This window comes from Zonotrichia leucophrys, chromosome 3 (assembly GCF_028769735.1).
Source record: "Zonotrichia leucophrys gambelii isolate GWCS_2022_RI chromosome 3, RI_Zleu_2.0, whole genome shotgun sequence".
Lineage (NCBI taxonomy): Eukaryota > Metazoa > Chordata > Aves > Passeriformes > Passerellidae > Zonotrichia > Zonotrichia leucophrys.
Window position 1 is genome coordinate 101,694,186 of NC_088172.1, and position 16,552 is coordinate 101,710,737.

Consider the following 16,552-nt stretch of genomic DNA (forward strand, 5'->3'; position numbering starts at 1 on the left):
CCTTCGCCCTTCCCACGCTGCAGCACACACTCACACCGTGCACACACAGTACACACCCCGCGGGGTTCACCCCTACACGGACCCCGTGTACTGTGAGTGCTCCCCTTACCTGCACACCCCTTACACGTCCCAGGCACGCCTTGTTACACCCCCATGTGTGCACACACCTCACACCCGGGTGCTTGCTCTTCACACACATTTTACACACACACCCCTGCTGCAGGGCATCTCCTGCACCCCACAACCCCTCCTGCTGCACCCCTTGCACACTTGTGTGCACACACACCCAGCACTGGTGCATCCCTCGAGCAGCAGCAGCAGCATCTCCAGCCTGTGGAGAGGAAAGGCCATGGGAAGGAAGAAGGACCATGGGATGGAAGAAGCTTTATGGAGAGGAAGAACCCAGCCCATGCGGCAGAGGGGCTGAGCGCTGCTGCTGGAGCAGATTCCAGGGTGTCACAGGTCTCCCATCCCACCCCAGTGTCCCTCACTTCAGCCAGGGATGGTCCCACACACTGCTGGAGCATCCCTGGCTGCTCCAGCTCTGTTCCCATCCCCTTCATGCCTCTCCAAGGGGAGGGGAAGGAAAAATGTCTGCGGGTGTTTGAGTGGGCAAAAATAATTAGGGAAACTTGCTAGGAAGGCACATTAGGGAAAAATTTGAAGACAGGGACCAGCAGCAGAAAGGAAGGGCTCAAAAGGCCTGGCCATCACATTTCCACACCAGAAAAGTGAAGGAGAAGCAGTGCTGTAAATCAGGCTTGTTCTCTTTTCCCAGTCCTCCAGCAGTGGTACCCACGCGGCTCCACAAGGCCCCGCTTCCCTCACGCTTCCCTTGGATCCAGGAGCCACCCGAGGCTTTTCCCCTCAGCTGGGGCCTGCAGAGCATCCTGTGCTGGTGGGGCAGAGCAAGGGGCACACTCTGGAGGCACCTGGGCTGCCGGGACATGGGGCCAGCCCGCAGATGTTGAGTCTATTTTCTCCTCCTGGGTCGTTTTCGTTTCTGTGTGGGCGGCTCACACGAGCAGAAAGGGGATGGGGAGCAGCCCGGCCTTTCCAGCACCCTGCCTTGAGCTGGCGCTTCTCCTCCTGCCCTCAGGATTTTGGAGAGCCAGGACAGGCACCCAAGTGCATTTTCCCACCTTGAATCACGGCTCCAGCCTCACGGAAGAAATCCGTTTCGACGTTATCCTCATTCCTCTTGTCGTGAGCCATCTCGGAGGAATTTACGCCGAAGCCCATCCCAAAGTCCTTCATTTTTGCCAGTGTGGGCACAGGTTGAGGGAGGGGAGTTGAAGCCTGCCCCTCAGGCCCTGCAGCATCCATCCCCATCTCCCTGGGAATGCTGTTTGGGAATGCCTCATCCCAGCCCTCCTCCACACCCATCAGCATCCATGTGCAGGGAGCTTTCCCATGTCCCACATGGAAATGAGGAGGGAGAGAGGAGAGGGATGGAGGAGGATGGTGGGGGTCCCATGGTGCTGCAGCACTGCATTTGTGGCATCTCCCACCCAGCCTTTCCTCTGTGCCATCACAGAATCACTTAGATTGGAAATGACCTCGCAGATGGTGGAGCCGAGCCCAATCCCAGCAGGTTGGGAAGCGGACAGGGAGGAGCAAAGGTTGGAGGTTGGAACAAAGGTGATGGAGCCTGGCTGGAGGGAGCAGACTCCTCACAGTGCCCTGAAAAGCCCCAGGGAAAACCACCCCCAAGCCCTCCTCCCCAGCCAGCAGGTGCTCACCAAACCCATTCTGACCTGAACAAAGCAGCAACGGAAAAAAATGACACCTTGTTCTCCTTCTCCTGCACCCATCATGATAAATGTTACTTCACTCGTGCTGCCAGATAAAATCAGGTCTGAGCCTCAAGCACGAGGCTTTGTGTGAACCAGGCTTGGAGCCTGACCTTTACAGAGCTCCCAATTTCAAACACCAACCCAAAATCAAACCCTGTGTCATCAGCGTGGGGGTGCTCAAACAGCAAAGGTTGGATTGAGATAAGAACAGGTGGGTTTTGTTTAAAAAGTGTGTATTTTAGTTAAAGAAACCCCCAAACCCTCTCTGGGGGATCCCCACGCATGCACAGTGCTGACAGTGGTGTGGGGGTGAATCAAGTGACAAGAGTGGTCCTGTTGTGACCTGAGTGGTCCCTGGGCTGAGCACAGGGGTGGCACTTGGGTTCCTTGCTACCACCAGTGAATTTGGGACTTGTTAATGTATATTTAAATTTATTTATTGTTCCTAATGGGGCAAGTGACATTGCTGTGGGTGACCCCAAGGAGGGAGACCAGGACTGCTGCTTCATTAGCATGCACCTGACTAATTACTGAAGTGGCTGCAGCTTTCAACAACCTCACACTTTATCCAAAATTAATGATTTTGGCCAGGAATTGCAAGGAGGTGGCAGCAGAAAGGGCTTGGCTGGGGCTCAGTGGTGATGGGCCAGCACCAGCAAGGGATGGAGGAGCTGGGGGAGAGCCTCAGAGCCCAGGGGGGGCCCTGGCTCGATGGGAGAGGGTGAACGATGAGCAAAACCTGGGTTTTCTGCAGAAGAAAGGGCAGAGGCACCCACCCACGCGCCAGGAAATCTCTCCTCTCCCGTGTGGGTGGTGGAGGCCCCGAGATGGGTTATCTCTAAAGGGCGACTCTGGGGATGCCTCGAGACCTGCAGCGGCGTGGAGCCGGCGCGTGCCGGCGAGGAAACAGCGCCCCGCCAGCTGGGCCCTCCCGGGCTCCACTCTTGGGGCTTTCAGCAGCTTGGGTTAAATAAAATAAAATAAAATACAACAGCAGAGCCTCCACCCCGCCTCATCGCCCCACTGATCCATTTTTACCCCTCGTGGGGCGGTTTTAACCTTTCTCCTCCCCGCCTCTCGTGGGTGATGGTGGGACGGGGGCAGCAGCAGGTGGCTGGGACAGGGGCTGGTTTTTAAGGGTGTTTACCACCATTTATTAAAGGCAGAGCTGCAGCTAAAAGCTCCATCGTGCTCATAATGTTCTGAAAAGTGCTCCTCCACATATCCCTCTGCATTATATGAGGAACTAAAAATATATAATTTACAATATACATTTAAAAACTTAAGCCTGGCAGAGATTTTGGCCTGGCCAGAGAACAGCTGGCTCTGGCTCAGCTTGTAAAAAAAATGCAGCTAAGGGGAGAAAGGGAACAAAAAAAGCCACCCCAGCATCCAATGTTTATGTTTCCACCAGCTCTGAGGTTGCTCCAGCTGATCTGCCTCCTGGTGCAACTCACTCCAGCTGAGTCAGGAACCAGCTGCTTCGGATCAAAGCCCAAGGCTTTTCCACGTGCCACAGGAAGCAGGCTGCTTCCAAGGGGAATCTGAGAGGTTCTGCCATCAGGGCAGGGAGAGGAGCCCCAGCTGGAGGGAGAGCAGCAATGCCCAGAGCACATCTCAGCTCCTCCTGACCATCCCAGCTCTACCAGGTGCTCGGGCTCACCATGGTTTTTCAGCTGAACAATTTGAGCAGAGGAAAAACACCCCTGAAACAGAAGTAGGAGGAGGGAGAATAGGAAAGGCTGTTGTCTCCCTCCTGTGGGGAGATGCAAAAATCAAATTAATGCCCTCTCCTCCCTCACGGGGGTTGTGCTGCTCAGGTATTCCTTTTAAAGGAACACTTTCTTCCCAAAATTCTGCTGTTACAGTCAAACAAGAGACATTTGTCTTTTGAGTTTCCCCTGAGCTTGATAATGATGTGGGGGGAGGTCAGAACTGGAGGTGCCAAGGGTGGCTTCAGTCCTGTCCAACTTGCATCTGACCTGCAAACCTCCATTTCCTCCATCTTAGAAATTCCTAAGGACAGGCAGCGCAGAAAGTGCCCAATCCAAGTACACCCATTGCCTCCCAAACCAATCAACGACTCAATTTAGCTTTTTTTTGCCCCAAAAAAAAGCACAGAAAGATGCAAGCCATCATTGCTGAAGTCAACCCCAAACCCGTTTATTATTTGAAACCAAGTAATTACAAAAATATTCCACATCCATAAAACCCCAAGTCCTTGGAAACTGGGCAAAGTCAACCCTTATTTCCGTGAGCGTTTGTGCTCGAGGAGCAACACAACAAGTCTGTTCCGAAGGAACTTGATTTCCTTAGCGTAGGACCTGCAGAATAAATCCTTGAGCTTCTGGCGCAGGGCTCGGAGGGAAGGCAGGTTGTGGCAGCTGGGAATGTTCAGCAGGCTCTCAAAGAACTCCTTCCACAGCTCAGCGTTGGCAAGCCTGCAGAAAGGGACAAAAAAGCATCAAAGAAAGCACAAATTCAGCTGTTAAAATACTAGCTTTTACTCTGCTCCCAGTTAGGAAAGGTGTGACAGAACCTGACCTCAGAGCAATGTGGTACCAACGTGGGTTTCTAGCAAATCTGGGCAAAGATGTGGGGGATATTTTGGACACCCACCTCCTGAAGGTTCCATCAGGCTTCCAGACCCCATTGTCTTCCTTGAGGCGCATGTAGGACCCGAAGAGCAGGCAGTACACGGTGGCTGCGATCCCAAAGTAGTCTGTCTAAACCAAAACCACACCAGTCTTGTGTCAAAAACACACCCAGAGCACTAAAAATGAGCTGAAAACACCCCAAGGAGGAGGAGAGGCTCTGCAAGAGGCTCCAGCTCTGGTACCAGGTTCCAGTTGTTGGGTGTGCAGTAACTGCTGAGATTCCAGGCCATCCCTTACCTGGTAGTTCCATGGCTTGTTTGTCAGCATTTCCACGCACTGGAAGCCAGATGTTTCACACCTGGCAGTGAAGGCTGTTCCCTCAGGGAAGAGCTTCATGTCGATGCTCTGTCCCAGGTCAATGAGGGTCAGGCCGTGGCAGAGCCCGTCGATGTCACACGTGTCGTTGTCCAGGAACCTTCAACCAGGACAAGAAACAACCCCATCAGTGTCTCCAGGCTCCTCCCGCGTGGTGACACCTGGTGACAACAGGACACACTTGCCTTTCTCCCAGGATGAAATTGTCAGGCTTGATGTCCCCGTGGATGATCTGGCAGCTGTGCAACTCCTCCACCATGTGAAGGATTTTGACAGCCAAGTAGATGACGAGGCCTTGGGGCATCACCTTCTCCGGGAGCTTCTTGTAAAGGTTGACGGCGTTCTGGAAGCCAAGGACACACAGCGTGGGTTAAGGCACAGCACACATTCCCAAAGGAGGTGGAAATCAGGAGGAGGAAAGGCTCTGTGAGGGCAGAGCAGAAGCTGGTGGCACTCACGAGCAGCGTTCCGTAGTTGTGGAGCTCTCCCACCAAGACGCTGCCGTTGGGGAAGAAATGGGCGGAATAGAAGCGGATGTAGAGGTGGTGCAGGCTGGGGCTCAGCCTCTGCTCCAGCTGGGTTGCAATGTAGAACTCCCAGGGGTTGGCAGGTTTCTGGACCTGGAAGAAAGGAGGGGGTTTTCCTGGGAAAACCTGGGAGCGGTAAAAGCTGGGGTTCCTCTCAGGTTGGGCTTTTAGTGGCAGATCAGGCATCTTCCCTCTTGGACTTATCCCAGAATGGTTTGGTTTGGGAGGGAACTAAAGGATGATCCAGTCCCATCTTCCATCCCGTGCCACAGGACACCTTCCACTATCCCAGGGTGCTCCAAGCCCTGTCCATCCTGGCCTTGGACATTTCCAGGGATCCAGGAACAGCCACAGCTTCTCAGGGCAGCCTGTGCCAGGGCCTGCCCACCCTCACAATAATTAACCTCAGCTGATAAAACTCTGTGATTATTCCTCTCAAATCTAGACTTCAATCCCATGCCACAATTCCACACACTCCTTGTGAATCCCTGATGCTCCAAAGAAAGCATAAATCACCTTTGTCTCCTGAAAAAGTTTCACTTCAGGGGTTAAAGAGGAGTTAAGTTTTTCCTGAAGGACTAAATGTTGGAGAGGAGATCCACAAAAAGGTCCCGAGGCAGATCTGACATGGAAAGGCCAAGGATGTGTGTGAATCCACCCAGGGGGAGGGTCAGACTCCAGGATTATTCCAGGAGAGCTGCTGTGGCCCAGCACCACTGACCTTGAATATCACTTTCTGATTTTTCTGAGGGTTACTGGCATCCAGGATGGAAGCTTGATACACTTGGGCAAAAGCTCCTTCTCCAACCAAGCAGTCCACATGGAACGAGCTGGGACCTTTAAAAGATTAACATTAAATCCTGCTTGCCAACTCCACAGAGGAAAAACAGGAGAAAAAAAAAAAAGAGAAAAGCACCAGCCCATATGAATGGTTTAATCCTAGATCAAGTCTTTCCCTACAAATCTCTTCCTGCTAGGAGCAGGAGAGAGCAGGAGTGCTGGACGTGCCACACACTCGACCCCAGTGTTTCTATTTTTGCCTGACCCCCTGGAAGCAGTCAAATTCCAAAGGGCATGCCCTGAAAAGTAAACACCAATGTTTAAGTCCCACAGGGATGTTGCAATCCCTGTCCTACAGCTTTTGTTGACATGGGCCCGCTGCTGCTCCACACAAAGCCGGAGAGCTGTGGCCCAGTTTGCAGGGGAAACTGGGAAAAATGCCTCATCCAAAAGGCTCGTGCTACAAAAGGCAAACAAACCAACCCCAGGCCGAATTCCCAACCTGAGGCTGAGATAAGCTGGAGACACACACACACACACAAGGAAGCTGAATTCCCACACACTTCCAAGAGGTTCTCCTAGAAAAAGCTTCAAGAAATGCTTGGCAGTGATGAGTTGGAAGGAGCTCTTACCCAGTGAGAGTCCAGCCTTCACTTGGATGAAGGGAAGGGGAGATTTCCATTCAAAGTAGTTGGCGCAGGTGTGGAGCGGCTCCGGGAGCTCCGACAAGAATTTGCCAATCAATTCCTTGTCCCAGGGGTTCTCAACAAGGACTTCATGGAAAAAAGGAAAGTGTTTAAGCTCTGGCTGTCATTCCAAGGAGGTAACACAAGCTTGGGCTTGAGAGAGCACCACTAATTTAAAGAAAATAAACCCAAACCCCCAGGAGAGATAAGGATATGTGAAGTATTCCTTGATATGTGAAGTATTCCTTGATTTTGACGCTCCATCTTTTGCACCTGCCCAGAAATCCAGAGTTTCCCAAAGTGCACTCTGGAGTATCCATGGCAATGTGCAATCCATGTCCAGCCCACGCTCATCCCTCCTCACATCCCACACAGGAATCATGGAATTGCTCCCTCCAGTGCACAGAGCACAGCCCTTGGAATGCAGGGAGGAGAACCAGGGAATGCTGTGTACCTGCAGGCCTCCCGTTCCACGCTGTCCTGTCCTGCCCAGCTCCACAGAGCATCTCCTGGGAAGGTCTGTCCACCCCAGGGCAGGAGGAATGTCCAGTTCTGCTCTGAGCAGCTGCAGCAATTCCCTGGATTCCAGTCCCTTGTTTCAGGACGTTACCACGAAGCCCTCTCTGTTCTGGGATGTGTTCGAGAACAGGGCTGGGGATTTAAACAAAATATCAGTATTATTAATAATGCTATAATAATTAATAATATTAATTATTATAGCATTATTATGCTATAATAATATTATATATATAATTATATATATAATATATATTAGATATTATATTATATATATAATATTATAGATAATTATATATAATATACTATATATTATATATATACACTATATTATATATTATATAATATAATATTATATAATAGTTATAATTATATAACTATTATATATATAGTTATATGTATTGTTATGTATATATTAAAATTTATATTCTATAAATAATAAATAATTTATATAATATATATAATAATACTATATTATTAATATATATTGTATTGTATTCTATATATTCTATTCTATTCTATTCTATTCTATTCTATTCTATTCTATTCTATTCTATTCCTTCTGCCTTGGGGGTTTGGCACCTTTAGGGAGCGAAAATGTGTCAAATGCCACCGTGGCGAACGTGGAGGCGAATAAAATGGAATTTTTTAAGGAAAATTAGATTCGGTCCAGCCACTTTACCCATTCCCTAATAATTCTCAAGTTCACCAAGAGAATTTTTGGTGCGGATTTTTTTACCAGCGGATTTTTGGCCAGTTAATTTTTAATTTCCGTGGGGCAGAACTTAATTCTTGTAAGGATTTTTGGGGCATGGTCACCAAACCCAGGGATGAGTGCTGGGCAGAGGCAGGCTGATTCAGTGGAAAACCCTGGGACACTTACATTGCAGCAGCATACCTTAACTTCTTGGTCTTTGGCTGCCTGTGCAGTTCTCCAGAGAATTCCAAATTCATCTGGGGCAAATTTTCCTTACAGGCTGAGCAAAGGGAGCAAGAACAAGAGCAAATCAATGTTTATTTCCCCAAAAGCAGGAATATTTGGAGTATTCTCACCCAGCAGCTCTGAAAGCTGCTGCCACGAAAACCAGAACTCAACAAAGCCTCATTTCAAATACCCAAGTTAAAATAACACCTGGATTTCTCCAGGGAGCAGATCCCAAGACTTAAAAAGGGGCAGAGCAGCATAAAGGTGCTCCCAGATGGGATTCAGCCAATGTTTGGATATTCCCAACCCCTTGGAATTGTTCACAGCAGCAGCTGGACACACAAAGCCTCTCTTGTCCCTCACCACCTTCTCTTATCCCAATTAAAAATCCTTGGAGAGCTTATGAGCTGCTGCTCCACAGGGAATGTGGACTCAGGAGTGGCAGCAGTGGGAGCCACACCTGGGTGGGATTTGGATTTGGGCAGAAATGGAGTCACGAGGCACCAAATTCAATGTTTTCCACACAAAACATTCCTTATTTTACCTCTGTCCTGCAAAGGGGGCTGGGAAGGAGCTGCCAGGTAATTGAAGGGTGTGGACATGAGCTGGGCAGCTCGGGCAAAATCCCTGGTGTTGTCTGGACTGGGAGCCAGGGCTTTGTTGCTGCAGGGGCCATTCCACACTGTGTAATCATCCCGCAGGAATTCCGTGGTCCCTGCTTCTTCCTAGGCAGGAAAAACAACAAAAATCAAGATTTAAAATGAAACCATCAAAATTATCCTGGGATATAAACAAAATCCCACGTTTCCATAGTTTTACATTAGGTCTGAATGTTGGTAATAGTCAAAACCACAGCAAAATGTCAGACCACCAGAAATTCCTGGGAGAGCCTGGAAAAGTCAATCCCATGGGAAGGGATCTCTTCTATCCAAGTTTTATCCATCTCCTTGGCTATGGAAGTTGCAAGGTGGCTGCAGGAAGATGAAATGCCTCTTTTCCCCCCAAACTGATGCCAAGTCCACACATTTGAGAAGTGGAATTCTCCATCAATTTTATGTCAATCAACAATTAAAAACACTCAAGAAACGGGAAGAAGTATCCAGCCTCCAGCAGGCATCATTCCTAGGAATATTATGGGACTGGGACAGAGCAGAGGTGAATCCACCCACCCTGGTAACCCTCCCAAGTGCATAACCCACTTCCAAGGCTGATCCCTGCAGGATCCCCACTCACTTCTGCTGCACAGTCAGTCATGGGATGCTCTCCAAAAGTTCTGGGCTCTTCTGGTTTGTTCTTGTGCTGTGGGATCCTGAAAAGTGACCCAAAGAGATCAGAACAGCTTTTCCCCAGGAGCTTTCCCAGGCACAGTGCTCACAACAAAGGTTGGTTTGGTTTAACTTGAATTTTTAATTTTTATTTTAAGAGCCTCATTTGCAGCAACTTGGAGAAGCTGCAGCAGCTCAGAATTGTACCCAGGTTCTGCAGGGAATGGAAGCACTGTCCAAACAGGGAAGTTGTGCAATCCCAGAGCAGCTTTTCTCCTGCCACTCCACCAGTTTTGTATCCTGGCACAGCCACAGCAAAGTCCCATGGAATGGGATCCATTTTTCCCCAGATTTTTAAGGTGCTGAGCTCAGCTGCTCCTTTTTCCCCCTCCTTACCCTCCATTCTCCTTCTCCTCCTCATCCTCAAAGATGGTAAAGGCAGGAGTGGCAGGGACAGCAATGCTGGTTTTCAAACCTCCACCAGGCTCTGAAAATAAAAGATAACCCCTGTTATCTTCACCCAATAAAGATTATTTACACAGCCACCTTCTCCCCCTGTCCAGGCACGTGGTGCTCAGGGCTCCATCCAGCTGCACCTGCACAATTCCCACCCCATCCACCTTTCCTACAAACTCTTGGAAAGAAGATTTTTCCAGCCCAGCCCCAGGTGTGAAATCTCTCTCTGCTCACTCTTGTAAAGCCCCTGGGTTTCAGACTGGCTCAACTCTTACAGCAAGGGCTGGTGGGAGGTGCCAATGGGAAATAAGGGATGGAATTCCATGGAAAATAAAGAGCACGCACCACTTTTTCTGCAAAAGGCTTCAAATTGTTCCTCACTGTCTTCCAGGGGAGATGGCTCAGGCAAGAAGGGTGTTTGGAACATATCCATGAGAACACCTAAGAAAGAAATAATAAAGGAATAAATAATAAAGGAATAAATATGAAGGAATAAATAATAAAGGAAAAATATAAAGGAATAAATAATAAAGGAATAAATAATAAAGGAATAACACTCCCAGAAAAAGAAATTTTCAGAGGTTCCTCCATTGTGTAGCAGCCAAATCAAATGCCAATTAACTCTTACCGCCTTAAATGCCAATTAATTATATTCTTATGAATTATCAGCAGTCAATAACCAGTTACTCCTCCCTCTTGCATTTAAAACACCTCAGACAACTGATCAGACACAGGAAGGGCCAATTGGGCCAACACTTGGTCATAGCCCTTTGTATTCCCTGTCCAAGGGGAGATTCCAAGTTTCCTAAGAAAGCTAATTCTCCTTTAATTTATCAGACTTTTGGAAAACTTAGATGTTTGTAGGACTAATGGATGCCACAGGCTTTTGGGGTTTATTTTTTTTTATTAAATTCAGATCGGAGTCAAGCAGAGCTGACTGTGATCTTGTAAATTAGCGTGGTTTAGGTCTTCACCTCCCAAACAGGATTCCCTGAAAAAGCAGCTCAGACAGCACACTCCCAAAGAAGCCTGGCAGTGATTTATCCAGGAATTGATGGGAATTGTGGGATGTTGTTAAAACATCAATTTCTGGTCAGAAGTTTTGGCTCACCCAGATAATCCCAACAGACAATTAATGATGTAATGTTATTTTCCCCTTTGGATGGTGCACATGCCCATCCCTGAGCAGCTCCCTTGGCTGGAAAAGGCTCCACTAACATTTCCAGGGAAGATCCCAGGGACTCCAGGGGAGGGAAAACTTCATTCCAGCCCTTACCCAAGGCTTCCTTCGTGTGCACTGTGGGCGAGGGCTGCACCTTGAAGGGCGTTGTCATCCCCATTGCTCCTCCCAGCGAGGTGTTGGGGGTGGCCTGGGAAACATTCCCATAGGCAAAGGAGGAATTCCCAGCTCTGCAGGCTGGAAAACACAAGGGCAAGATCATTCCTGAAGGAGCCTGGGATTGTTTATGAGCATTCCAGCAAAACCTTGGTGAGGGAAATAAACAGAAGGAGCAGCAGCGAGGCAGAGTTTGGGGAGAGATTTTGGCTTGTTCAGGGATTTGCGTGGCAGAGTCCCAAGGGAGGCGGCCCTGGAGGGCAAGAGGGACCTGGGACAGCTGGGTGGCTTCCAAGGAATCCATCTGCCATTCCCAGGAATGCTCTATCCTGACACAGAAAGTGAAGAAGGACAAACAGCGATTCCCAGGCACGCTCCAAAAGGAACTGCTCAGAACATGGGAACAGGGACTGGATCCACATTCCATGGAAGGGATAGGAGAGAGAGACCCTGCACAGACATGCAGGGATGGAGGCTGGGAAGTCAAGAAGCTTTGCCAGGGTTGGAATTGGTGTCCACACACAGCTGATGATTCCCAGCTGGGAACAGCCACACCAATCTCCAATCCAAAGGTTCCTCACCTTCCTTCACATCCGCAGCAGGAGTTAATCCAGTGCATCCTTTGTTAGGAGACCTTCAGAAGAAAGTCACAACATTACCTTGGAATAAAAGCTATTTAAATCCCATTTTAATCTCTGTTTTAATGAAGTGAGAGGTCGTTTAATAAAGATCACCCTGGAAAGTTTCTCCTACAGCTTCCAATAACCTGGGAGGCAGCAGAGTCCTTCAAAAATGTTAAAATGCATTAAAAGCTCTCCTTGGACACAGTTTGCCTCCAAGGAATTCCAGAACATGAGGGAACAATCTGTTCCCACCTCGGCCAAGTCCACTGAGCCACCCTTGCTTTGCCAGCCTGGGTTTCTCCCTCTGCGCCTCCATTTTGTGGCCAAGTCCCACAGCAGAAGTGCAGGAGGGAAATACCAGCACTTTCTATCTTTCTCTGGAGCCCTTGGAGTGGGATATGCAGGAGCAAAGCACTTCCTGGGTTTTATTCCAGGCATTACACACCAAATTTCCTCTTACTGCAATTAAGTAAACCTGTGCAATTAAACCACAGAGTAAAAGGAATTAAACGTGGCCATGAGGACCAAGTTTGATTAAAGTCTAATAAACAGTGGCTTCAGGTCTGGTATTTTTTTTCCAGAAAGGGAAGAAAGGCTCATTTTCAGCTAATTCTCACAACTGAGAGGAGGAGCCTGTTGACACTCACAGTTGTCCGGTGCTCCGAGGGTCAGGAGCAGCCCGTTCCTGGGCTGGAGCAGCACTGACGGCAGGGTGCAGCACACTCTTCTGGAGCTCCCCAAGCCCTGCCCGAGCTCCAGCCGGGTCCTTGTCCTGTGGTGTTTCCCATGGGGAGGTTGTTGGGATGTGGTTTCCGAGCGGCCTCGCCGGCCGCAGGGCGGGAGCGGTGCCTGGCGGTGCCTGGAATTGGGGCTGCTCCGGCACCAGAGCTGGGCCCTTTGGCACGTCCAGCCCTGCAGCAGGGCCCATCCAGCTCCCTGGGATGTGACATGTGCTGGGCCTTGCAGGTGGGGGCACCTTCAGGGATGAGAAGTGTTCTGTGACACACAGATTCCCCCCACATGCGGCCATTCCCATTTTCTGTACCAGCTCCACGTGGTCAGAATGTAACAGAACCTTTAGGTTCCCCCCAAATACAGCCATTCCCATTTTTCCTGTTAGTTCCACATGCCCAGTACCCAAGAGAACTTCTAGCTGCATCTCAAACTAAACTGTGGAGAAGCAAAGCCACAGCTCAGGGTGAAACCTTTAAAATCTGGGTGTTGCAAGTTGTGCCAGGCTTCCATGCTGGTATTGCAGCCTCCAGGCTGGAGAAAGATCCTATCCCACAGTGCTCTCTTAGAAAAACATATCAAACATATTTTTACTCTTTTTTCCCCCCTCTCCTCTTTCATTTTTTGCAATAAGCTCTGAATAAAGCCCAGAGCCAGAGCCTGGTGCCTGCCTGGATCAGTGACATGCACTGGATGAGCTGAGCCCGTCCCAGTTTGAAGGATGCATTCCCAGGAAGAATTCAGCTTATTTTTGGGCTCTGGAAGAAGCCTGCAGGCTCCTCCTGGAGCTGGTGGAAGCTGTGGCTCAGCTTTGTGACACCCTGAGGGGGTTTTATCCCATCCAGGAAGATTGGGCAGCTCAGGGTGACACCTTGCTCTGCGTGGAGCAGCAGATCCCAGCTGCTGGGGCTCTGGTGGGGCTTCCCACCAGGGAAAAACCAATCCTGGCTCCTGCAGCATGGCTGGATTGTGTGGGCAGAGCCTTCCTGTCCATCCCAGAGCCACTCACCACGCTCTGGCCTGGCTCAGCCGCTGGCTCCAGCCTCGTTTCCTCCAGGCTCCTGGAGAGCTGGGTGAGCTGGTCCAGCTTCTGCTGCAGCGCCTGGAGCTCCAGGACTGCCGACTCCTTCTTCCTCATGGAGTCCTTCTGCTCCTCCTCTAGGGATTAAACAGTGACACCAAATGAATTTGTGTGCTCTGGATGAGCCCAAACAATGAGATTAAATGAAAATATGAGGTGCTGATGGCTCACTGTGCCTCCTCAGGAGAGACACCACAAATGTGGCACTGACAGGAGAAGCCCAAGCCATGAGCCTGGCCAGGAAGGAGCCATTTGGAGAGCTGGGAAAAGGAGGATACCCAGTGCCTGCTGCCTCCTGAGGAGCTCATATTTCCTGAAGTATCTCTTGGCCCTGAGCTCCTCGAAGGAGAGCTCGGAGCCCGGGCACAGGAGCAGGTTCTTGTCGTACATGGGGACCTGCTCCCAGCCGGCGGCGCCCGACGGCGGCTTCGGAGCAACCTCGGACTTGGAGATGTAGGTGATGTAGTTCCTGGCAGGGAGAGGGAGAAAAGGGCCAGGATTGAGGGGTTTATCCCAGCTGAGAGCTTGTTTCCTCACTGTGGGGGCTCTGAAAGGGACACCCAGCCACTTACACTTCTTTCCCAGCAGCACAGGGTTGAGAACCAGCAGCATCCAGACCCTAAAGCAGGGAAATAAAACACAAAAAAAATAAAATAAAACTAAGTTCAAGCAGCACAACTGGGACAGAATCCACTGCTAATATTATTCCTGTGATTCTCGGAATGTGTCAGGCCACTTGGTGTGTCCCAGTGCTTCCCAGATGAGACATTCCTATGGAGATGTTTTCCTGCTGCAAGCATCACAGCAGCAATATCTTCTCCACATCAGTTTTGAGATACACCAGACACAGTCTGCCCCGTTCAGCCAAGCTCACCAACCCAAATTCTGCATGAAACATCTCCCCCAAATAATTCATAACGATTTACCTGAGTTTTGCAGGGATTAGGACTTGAGACACCTTTTGGAGGAGCCATTTGATTTGCAGCATGGGAAGGCTGAAGTGGTTTTAGAACAGCAGCATCTGGGACAGGAAATATAATGTAAGAATTTTCTAGTCATTAATGAGTAAAAATGTTTGATCCTTTGTGAATTTAGATTAACTTGAAGCACTGGAAAATTAATAACTTGTTTTGAATACATTGCCCTTAAGAATTTTTCACATAAAGAGGAAAAATAAAGCAATTTCTATGGGGAATTTGTTTTTTTTCACTCACTGAGGTAAAAAATTCATTTAGAGGAGCTACAGATCAAACAGGACTCTTCATCCTCACCTTGCAAAGGAGGATTCCGAGGATCATAACTCTGCAGGGAGCTAAAATGAAAAAAACCCTCAGTTATTGCCATGAAATCACCTGTCCCTCACCCTTCCCACCTCCCAGCAAGCTTAGACTTCCTTGTACAATCATGCCATGAAGTACAACACTGAAAAGCAGGATTTTTACTGTATATGGACATTTCCATAGCTACAAAACTAAAAAAGCCTCCAAGAGGCAGCAGGAGAACAGAATTGGGTATTTATTTTATGTTTTACATTACATTTTACTTTTGATTTTTTGCATTTAGCTTCCCAGAATTACACGCTTAACTCCAAGGATCTGCTTCACTCTGGGATGTATTTTTTTTTTTAATATACATCCCAGAATACCCAATGAATATTCAACAGCAAAGAAACGTTATTAAGTTTAAACCTCCCTTTAGCAAAAATAAGAACACTGAAAAAAAATTTAAAAAAATAAAAATATGGTTAATTATGAGTAATTATGAGCACTGAGTAAATGAGCAGAAGAGTTACCAGAGGAGCTGCTGCAGGTTCTCGCGGGGCTGTGCCTGGTTCAGGAGCCCTTTCTGGAGCACGGCTGCTGCTCCCTGCACGTTTCCCTCCTTGAGCAGCAGCCGAGCCCAGGCCAGGTAGAAATCCGAGCTCCTGGCCGCGATGCCCTGCCCGTGCAGGTACTCAAAGTACTGGCCCGGGGAGGAGATGAACTCTGCCTGCACAGCAACAATTTCTGAGTCACCATAACGGGAAAGTGTCACAGAAGTGAAGGCAAACCTCTCCAAACTACACAGATTAAAAAACACACTCTTAGTTCTTTCTGATCCCCCTGCCTCCTCCCAAAGCTCTCCGCAGTGCCAGAACCGCGGGGTGGGTGAATCGGGACAATTTAATTTAATTTAAATCCCGGAGAAGCGCAGCCGTACCCACCAGCTTGAGGCAGTATCTGACGAACCGCGGGTCCTGCTGGTACCGCCGGTCGCTCACGAACAGCTCCACCAGCCGCTCCAGGAGCCCCGGCCAGCGGCTCTGCCTCTCCGGGAGCGGGAGGCATCCCTCTGCCCACTGCAGGTACCTGCAACCAGCCCAGGCTCAGCTCCGGCCCGGGAAGGGGCAACACCCGAACCGGGGATGCGGCATCCCCCGAGCCAGGCCCAGCGCTCACCTGTCCCACGGCTCCAGAGGGTCGGGCCCTCGGTAGTTCCGGATCTGAGCCTCGTAATTCCTGCAGGGAAATCCCGCGTCAGGCCGGCATCAGGGAGGCTGGGAAGGGCACGCGGCGGGCGGAGGCTCTGCCACCCCCACGGCGCCGCTTGGCCACGGCACCCGCAGCCCCTGGTCCCGTACCCCACCCCGTTATCCCATTATCCCATTCCCCATCCCGTTATCCATCCCGCTATCCCGTTATCCCTTTCCCCGCTCACCGCCCGGGCTCGTCCATGCCCAACCGCTCCCGCCGATTCAAACTGGCCGCGCGCCGCCCCGCACCGCCTCCCCATTGGCCAGCCCTCGGCCCGCACTGCATCCCCATTGGCCAGCCCTCGGCCCGTACTGCGCTCCTATTGGCCGCTGGCCCCATCAATC

At 49.9% G+C, this 16,552-nt stretch overlaps 1 protein-coding gene across 2 annotated transcripts; it reads right to left on the bottom strand.

Moving 5' to 3' along the window:
• Positions 1 to 3,936: 3,936 nt before the first annotated feature.
• BUB1 (BUB1 mitotic checkpoint serine/threonine kinase) lies at positions 3,937 to 16,439 on the bottom strand. Of its 2 annotated transcripts, none has more exons than XM_064707092.1 (25): positions 16,393 to 16,439; positions 16,134 to 16,193; positions 15,899 to 16,043; positions 15,488 to 15,684; positions 14,967 to 15,007; positions 14,622 to 14,716; positions 14,268 to 14,314; positions 13,974 to 14,164; positions 13,624 to 13,772; positions 12,530 to 12,858; positions 11,841 to 11,893; positions 11,200 to 11,340; positions 10,269 to 10,364; positions 9,864 to 9,954; positions 9,436 to 9,511; positions 8,747 to 8,927; positions 8,176 to 8,254; positions 7,216 to 7,412; positions 6,708 to 6,848; positions 6,017 to 6,132; positions 5,227 to 5,388; positions 4,954 to 5,111; positions 4,691 to 4,868; positions 4,416 to 4,522; positions 3,937 to 4,237 (listed from the first exon to the last, which is right to left on the bottom strand). In XM_064707092.1, exons 1-25 carry the CDS (start codon positions 16,407 to 16,409, stop codon positions 4,042 to 4,044), a joined length of 3,243 nt encoding a protein of 1,080 aa, XP_064563162.1. In that variant the 5' UTR covers positions 16,410 to 16,439; the 3' UTR covers positions 3,937 to 4,041. The 2 variants fall into 2 exon arrangements, with proteins under 2 accessions (XP_064563162.1, XP_064563161.1); XM_064707091.1 differs by having other exon boundaries at positions 3,949 to 4,237; positions 8,161 to 8,254.
• Between the last annotated feature and the right edge of the window lie 113 nt (positions 16,440 to 16,552).

Bases quoted from the DNA above. Each gene is read 5' to 3' on its own strand.
- BUB1 (XM_064707091.1), bottom strand. The intron at 12,859-13,623 runs GTGAGTGGCTCT...TCATCCCTGAAG, and splicing joins CTGAGCCAGGCCAGAGCGTG to GTGCCCCCACCTGCAAGGCC. The intron at 9,512-9,863 runs GTAAGGAGGGGG...GTCACTTTTCAG, and splicing joins GAGGAGAAGGAGAATGGAGG to GATCCCACAGCACAAGAACA.